The sequence below is a fragment of the Coregonus lavaretus genome, assembly GCF_964263955.1.
Source record: "Coregonus lavaretus genome assembly, chromosome: 8".
In the NCBI taxonomy this organism is placed as follows: Eukaryota; Metazoa; Chordata; class Actinopteri; order Salmoniformes; family Salmonidae; genus Coregonus; species Coregonus lavaretus.
The window spans coordinates 47,001,582-47,009,879 of NC_139995.1; the positions used below are offsets into that span (position 1 = coordinate 47,001,582).

The window sequence follows — 8,298 nt, forward strand, 5'->3', positions numbered from 1 at the left end:
AACATGACTTAGTACTTGGTGGCAGAACCCTTGTTGGCAATCACAGAGGTCAGACGTTTCTTGTAGTTGGCCACCAGGTTTGCACACATCTCAGGAGGGATTTTGTCCCACTCCTCTTTGCAGATCTTCTCCAAGTCATTAAAGTTTCGAGGCTGACGTTTGGCAACTCAAACCTTCAGCTCCCTCCACAGATTTTCTATGGGATTAAGGTCTGGAGACTGGCTAGGCCACTCCAGGACCTTAATGTGCTGCTTCTTGAGCCACTCCATTGTTGCCTTGGCCGTGTGTTTTGGGTCATTGTCATGCTGGAATACCCATCCACAACCCATTTTCAATGCCCTGGTTGAGGGAAGGAGGTTCTCACCCAAGATTTGATGGTACATGGCCCCGTCCATCGTCCCTTTGATGCAGTGAAGTTGTCCTGTCCCCTTAGCAGAAAAACACCCCCAAAGCATAATGTTTCCACCTCCATGTTTGACGGTGGGGATGGTGTTCTTGGGGTCATAGGCAGCATTCCTCCTCCTCCAAACACGGCGAGTTGAGTTGATGCCAAAGAGCTCGATTTTGGTCTCATCTGACCACAACACTTTCACCCATTTCTCCTCTGAATCATTCAGATGTTCATTGGCAAACTTTAGACGGCCCTGTATATGTGCTTTCTTGAGCAGGGGGACCTTGCGGGCGCTGCAGGATTTCAGTCCTTCACGGCGTAGTGTGTTACCAATTGTTTTCTTGGTGACTATGGTCCCAGCTGCCTTGAGATCATTGACAATATCCTCCCGTGTAGTTCTGGGCTGATTCCTCACTGTTCTCATGATCATTGCAACTCCACGAGGTGAGATCTTGCATGGAGCCCCAGGCCGAGTGAGATTGACAGTTCTTTTGTGTTTCTTCCATTTGCGAATAATCGCACCAACTGTTGTCACCTTCTCACCAAGCTGCTTGGCGATGGTCTTGTAGCCCATTCCAGCCTTGTGTAGGTCTACAATCTTGTCCCTGACATCCTTGGAGAGCTCTTTGGTCTTGGCCATGGTGGAGAGTTTGGAATCTGATTGATTGATTGCTTCTGTGGACAGGTGTCGTTTTTACAGGTAACAAACTGAGATTAGGAGCACTCCCTTTAAGAGTGTGCTCCTAATCTCAGCTCGTTACCTGTATAAAAGACACCTGGGAGCCAGAAATCTTTCTGATTGAGAGGGGGTCAAATACTTATTTCCCTCAATAAAAGCAAATCAATTTATAACATTTTTGACATGCGTTTTTCTGGATGTTTTTGTTGTTATTCTGTTTCTCACTGTTCAAATAAACCTACCATTAAAATTATAGACTGATCATTTCTTTGTCAGTGGGCAAACGTACAAAATCAGCAGGGGATCAAATACTTTTTTCCCTCACTGTATGTACACAGAGGATGTAGTATTGGTGCAGGTTTGCCAATAAGCATTGTCCACAGATTGGCACATACAACTGAGAACAATGTAAAGTAGTTACCACCAATGTAGAACTCAGTTTTTTGATAGTCCACCACAGCCTCAATATGTTGTTCTACATGCAACTATACTGTAGGGCTACATTTGAGTAATTCATCAATCAACAACTTTACAGAATAAGATTATTTTCAATGCTCACTTTTCAAAACGACATCAATCAAGATAAATGGTTCAGTTTCAGAATTGTTTGTTTGAACCAACATATTTGCTTTTTGGAAAATGAATGTCAGTCAATACTGTATATACTGCACATCTGTGTAAATATTGTATTGTTTCCCTTTTCAATAACATAACAACAGCCCCATCCTTCAGCTGTTTACCAAAACAGTGGTGGCGTGTCTGCTTTGTTGTTGTCTGAACTGCAGATTGCCCCTTTAAAATCCAAAAGGGTTACATAGTGTGAAATAAAATGGTGAAATAAAATGGTGAACGCAGCAAAGGCTGTTTCCACCAGGCTAGGCTTAATATGGATCAAATATTGTTCCCTAATTGAAATTGTTAAATATGTTTTCTGAAAACACGTCTGTATTTTTGAGGTACATTAGTATAAAATCTAAAAGGAAAGTATTGCCAACAGTCCAATGGATGTTTGCGAGACATTCTGAGAACTACAGTCCAATGGACGTTTGCAGAAGAGCATCCAAAAGGTACAAAACGGCAGGCAGGCTCAGGGTCAGGGCAGGCAGAATGGTCAAAACTAGAAAACAGGAACTAGAGAAAAACAGGAGTACGGGAAAAACCGCTGGTAGGCTTCACGAGACAAGACGAACTGGCAACAGACAAACAGAGAACACAGGTTAAATACCCTGGGGATAATGGGGAAGATGGGCGACACCTGGAGGGGGGTGGAGACAAGCACAAAGATAGGTGAAACAGATCAGGGTGTGACATTAAATAACCAAAGCGAGAGCTGCTTTGGCTTCTTTATGATGTTGGAGTAGCATAATGCTGCGAACACGGTGGTGGATTTGAAAAATGAATGTGGCATGGCAGTTCAATTTAAGTTGTTTCACTGCACTATCTACTTTCTTAAGTTTGCATGGTATCATCATGTTACTCCCTCATAATGCATTCATACATAGCTTGGCTTACATCTGTACTAGATCAGAGACGAGTCAAAACTTTTAACTATTTACATATGCGTTGAATAACACTGGACTTCAGCGACACTTGGATGAAAATCAAAGACAAACCCAAACACTTATGATAGACCTAAATTCAAATGTAATTTTAACTTTTTAGTGCAGTAACACACAACAAAGCAATATCAGACCTGGGTATAAATACTATTTGAAATCTTTCAAATACTTTGGAGGTGCCAGTTCTGGCACATTTCGGGCTAATCCATTGGTTACATTGTACCCTGCCAGCTCAATCATGCACAGCTCAAGTATTTGAAAGATTTCGAATACTGTTTGAACCCAGGGTCTCATATCAATGTCATTTGTTGTTTCGACCAGGTGCTATAAAATGCTTCAAAAGATGCATTGCTACAAGGGACATCTATCTAGTATAAGCCCCCTAAACTGACAAATGTGTTTCCATGCTTATTTGGAAGTCAAAGTACATGACAAGAGCACCTCCTGAAAGGTTGACCTGTATTGCTATTAATTGTCTATATGGAGCCCTTGGTGACAAGTGTTCTTGTGCATGTTATGTTGTCTCGTCGGTGCCTCTTCGTCTTGTCATACTCTTTGGAACACTTCGAAGAGGGAGGCCACAGAGTGCATGCGGTAGAAGAGGTTAATGGGCATGGCAAAATTGAGAACTGTGGTCCATATGGTGAAGCCGAACGTCTCCTCCTCCAGGCCGTTGTCATACTGCGGTCTGCAGCCGAAGGCAGGGAGTATCCAGAGCTGCAGTAAGGAGACACCAAATAAGGTTAAACTTAACTTGGTATTGTTTTTTTTGTATGGTAAATGCGTGTTGTATTTCATAAACTCCTAGCGGCGCAATACATTTCCCTACTGGGATATTGAATGAAAGGTAGATAGTAAAGGTAGCTAGTAGGGTAGGAAATGGGGTAGAATCATACAGTATGTGTGCTTGAGAGCTAGCTATGCCCTATGACAATAACATCAATACTGACTTATCAATAAATTAATCATAATAAATTATAAGTAAAGAACAGGAAGCTTACTGAGATGTTGCACATGAAGAGGAAGACGGCGATGTTCTTCAGGATCTGCCTCTTCTTGCTCGGGTTCACCTCCACGTTGTTCTCCACCTGCAGGGGCACTTCCAAATGTTTCTGTGGGCACCCAGTCCCCTGTCCATTCTCCTTCTGCTCGTTCTCCAGCGTGACGCAGCCCTTGTCCGGGTTCTCGTACGCCTGGTTGATGATGCCATTGTAGGTCGGAGCCAAGGAGGAGGTCACAGAGAATATCTCCGGCGCAGGCCCCCCCACCTCAGCGTCCTCCCTCTCACCGTCCTCCCGCTGGCGGTAGAGGGACTCAATGATGAACAGGTTCTGGATGTATTTCTCCAGGATGCTGAGCAGCGAGTACATCAGGTTGGTCCAGCGGTAGCTCGGGCTGCTGCGTGAGGCTGACACGGCCACCACGCTGCACCAGGACATGAGCCAGGAGCCCACCGACGAACCGAACAGGAGCTCTGTGTCCAGCTTCCGCGAGGGGTTCTTGGTGGTGTCCATGGGCATGGGGTCGGCACGGTAGATGAGCAGACCCGTGATCCCGGCCGAGCACATGAACACCAGCATGACGATGCCGTAGTAGTAGAACATTGCGATGGTCGACTCACGGATGTCCAGGGCATCTTCCACATGGATGATGTAGACCACCAGCACGCCGATGGTGCTGGCCAGGGCGGTGAGACCCAAGATGGGGCCGACCACCAGCCACTGGGTCCTGGTAGCCAGCCTTTTCCGGTTGTACTGGAGGTCAATGGTGCGCCCTATGTTCTTCCACATGACGAAGAGCATTACAGAGACAAAGATGTGGTACTCAATGTTGAAGGGATAAAGGTAGTAGAGGCCGTCAGCGAACATGGAGCAGCCACTGATAGTGCAATTACATTGAGGCTCCACTGAAACACACATTAAAAAAACACAATATCGTGTCAATTTCAAGCCCTGTGCGATCCCACTTTATGTTCTTTACAAAACAGATACCTCCAATTTGTGTATACAAGTAGACTACACAGAGGTTATAAACGCTCAAGTTGTTAAAATATTTAAAAGAATATGTATGGCTATAATGTTTATTTCAATGCTTTTTGCATGAGGCCAGTTGTTTTCTCTGGGTCTTACAGTGCATTCAGAAAGTATTCAGACCTCTTCACCTTTTCCACATTTTGTTACATTACAGCCTTACTTGAAAATTGATTAAATAGTTTTTTCCCCCCACATCACCCCATTATGACAAAAAATAATTCTAACCATTTTAGAATAAGGCTGTAACGTAACAAAATGTGGAAAAAGTGAAGGGGTCTGAATACTTTCTGAATGCACTGAATATAACAGAATGAATCAATCCTTTGCAACAATACACTTTAGAGGGTGGTAGGAAGGGAATTTAGAGTCCAGGCATTTACCAAATGAACTGACGTAGTGCTGTTTGGGCTTCACAGCGCAATGTCCTATTCATTTCAGCTTTGAAAATCTTAATGTAGCAGTGGGTGGTGTGATCAATTTCACCACAAACTGCTCTTCACATGTGTGATGACAATATCAGATTGCTGGATGAAGTGTATCAATCAACTTTCTCAACACCAAAATACACAATTCAGCACAATTTCCTTGTACTTGTTGAAGCCCTACCATTTCCTAATGCTGCCCTCTAAAGACAGCTTCTTAACTCAACCCTGTAGCACCACTACCCCTACCCCTCCTCAAAAAGTAGCACTACGGTGTTGCTCCCTTTAATTAAAAACGGAACACAGTCAGCCTCACAATCGGATGGATTTGAGGGGGCCCGATGGAGCAGCCCTGGCTTAAGATGTATCAGTCACTGTAATTGCAAAGCCCTTGGGAGCAGCCCGGCCTGGGACAATGGTGTCTGAGGTCACTCGAGCTGGGGGGCGGGTGTTGGGGGCCAGCGACCGTGCGTGTCTCGTGAAACCTAAGAGAGAGGCGTTCGACACAAACAAGACCTGCCGGACTGCATAATCCATTCCCCTTTCCCTCCCCTCCAACCCCACCTCCACCCCTGTCTTTCATCCAATGAAGTGAGCTTCTCAAGTGAACTATTGTCCTTTTTTCAAGCAGCCATTCAGCCCTGGTCCCCTTACCTATGGTGAGGTTTACAAAGCCCAGGGCATTGAGCCTTGTATTGTGGTGGTTAAGGAAGTGATTGGCCTCTGACATCACACCGCTGCACCACAGCAGCAGGTTGGTGAAGACTGCATGGATGACGCCAAACCTGATGGGAAACATCCATGAATCAAAATAGAAATGTATTGTCACAATAGTAATTGCTGGTTAGATAAATTACAGGCTGTAGATTCAACTTTGTGAGTACAATGGTTATAACAGGATAAATACACTCAACTGTTTTATTAAATTCCACCAATGAAAAATGTACATGAGGATAACCTAAACATACCATGGGCCTGAGAGGCTTGCATGGCTTGTGACAATCTCATAATACTGGTTTATTATATTTCACAATACCTTTCAAAGGTCTCAAAGGACTTGATGACGTCTTTGATGTGAAACCAAAGGAAATGCACCTAAAACAAAACTCAAAATAAAAGTTGTACCAAACTAGCACTGACAAGACACTCACTATATCAGTCTAAAAAAACATTTCTGGCAAAGGCTATCATTTGGACTGTGAAAATGAATCACCAGAATTTGAGAACATATCAAGTGACCTCTCAACTGAAGGATTACCTCCGCCTGTGCTACGTTTTACTCCAATAACATGGACAATGACAGGATTATGTTGTACAGACAACTCTCTTTCTTGCCTGAGAAACAAAGTGTACATTATTCCACTTAAGATAAAGCTCTCTACATTACCTGCTTAAGTTGTATTTCGATACCTTTATTGAATAACTTCTGAACAGAGCAGCCAGCTTACCTATAACGTTAACATATTTAAGATCATTTATAAAAGGGGTTTATACATGGTTAGTAAGTTGTTAATTATTACATTATAAGTCTAAAATAAATAGTTAGCCTATGTACATTGTAATTGTAGGCTCTAATAATACATTGGTTTAAACTGTGTGCTTGTCATTTAGCTGCTTGCCAAATACTGAAGTTATGGCTGCACTGTCAATAATAATCAATAATAGTACATTCATATATAAGCACATTATTAAGCAAGCACCAAAATAACACAATTTCCATCTATGTGTTATAACTGTTTATTACAGCTTTATAAATAATCTATAAATGGAATAATACATTTATAAATTACAAACCACTTTATAAATCCTTGTAAGTATAGGCCATACTCTAATGAAAAGTGTTATCAAATCAACATAGAATGGGGGTTGTGTCTTACCTGTGCTATTGTGTGAGTTGCGTGGATGATGGGGTATACCACTTCAACAGCCGACAGGCATGATCGATAGCCCACAAAATACCCAATACGGAAGGCATCCATGATCAACGAGAGGAGCGCAAGAAGAGTTAACCCACCTAGAGTCAATGAAACATTCGTTGTTATGGGGCTGCATTGAAACGAAAAAGTATGAAAAAGTAGCCTTTAATTGCTTTTGATGTCAATTGGTAGAGCATGGTAGAGCATGGCGCTTGTAACGCCAGGGTAGTGGGTTCGATCCCCGGGACCACCCATATGTAAAAATGTATGCGCACAAGACTGTAAGTCCCTTTGGATAAAAGCGTCTGCTAAATGGTATATTATTATATTATTATTTATTATTATTATTATTATTATTATTAATTAAATGTTTGCTTGTTTCCCCCCCATAAACCAAAACAAATAGATTTGGAAAATCCACATCAGCTACTTGAGAAGCATTTAACTATACAAAAAATTGAATATCATTTAATACCATATTATTCTTATTATGGATTGATAACGTCCTCGAGATATACATTCACAACACCATTTTACGCATGGGAAAGCCTAATCTTCCAAATATGCCCGTGCGTCATCTGCACCTTTTATCCAAGAGGTAGTAGCATGCACATCCTTTTCTGCCTGTAGGTTACTCTGCATGCCTCTCCTCACGATGTACCACATCATCCATAGCAGCTGGACGAGTATGAGGGTCGTGATAAACGACAGCAGGTACTCTTCCTTCACGGATGCGCCATTGTTCCCAATAGCCAGCATCAAGGACACGCCGATCAAAAGTAAATTAGTCCCGTACTGGCCGCTCAGAATCTCCGCATTCTTCCGCGGATAGTCGTCAGTCAAACTGACTTTCAACTTGGTGAATATTTCATTTTCTTGCTCTGAGCTGGAGGACAAGGTGGAGGAACTGTGACAGTCTAACTTATTTAAAGACATACTATCAAGGCCACCGTCGTGCTCAGCCATCGCGCCGAAATCTGTATCATTCGAGTCCGAAAGGAAGCTCAATGTCAACACGGTGTGCTATAAGTACATTTGTGGAAAGCCAAGTGCTAAACCTGTTGCAATAAGGTGGGGACGCAAATGGATACAAACTTTGCCAACTGCAAGTTGATTCAGTCCAAAGACGGTGTCAATTGTTTCTCATGCTTTCATTCAGTGTCCATCTTTACTAACATGGTGTGTTTGACGTATTCTTGTCACCCTGGACCATTTAGCTGAAATTACTTTATATCGCCTTATATACCCGTTGCTGGGTGAATTAAGAGGAATAGATTGAATTCCAGCCATCGGTGACC

General features: G+C 42.8%; 1 protein-coding gene across 1 annotated transcript; it reads right to left on the reverse strand.

The window, feature by feature from the left end:
* Nucleotides 1-3,175: 3,175 nt before the first annotated feature.
* Nucleotides 3,176-7,966, reverse strand: LOC311133157 (proton channel OTOP1-like; the record flags this gene model as incomplete). The annotated part of the gene is made up of 6 exons (XM_084166597.1): nt 3,176-3,346; nt 3,631-4,535; nt 5,739-5,869; nt 6,121-6,179; nt 6,962-7,098; nt 7,585-7,966. 6 exons carry the CDS (start codon nt 7,964-7,966, stop codon nt 3,176-3,178), a joined length of 1,785 nt encoding a protein of 594 aa, XP_084022723.1.
* Nucleotides 7,967-8,298: the final 332 nt, after the last annotated feature.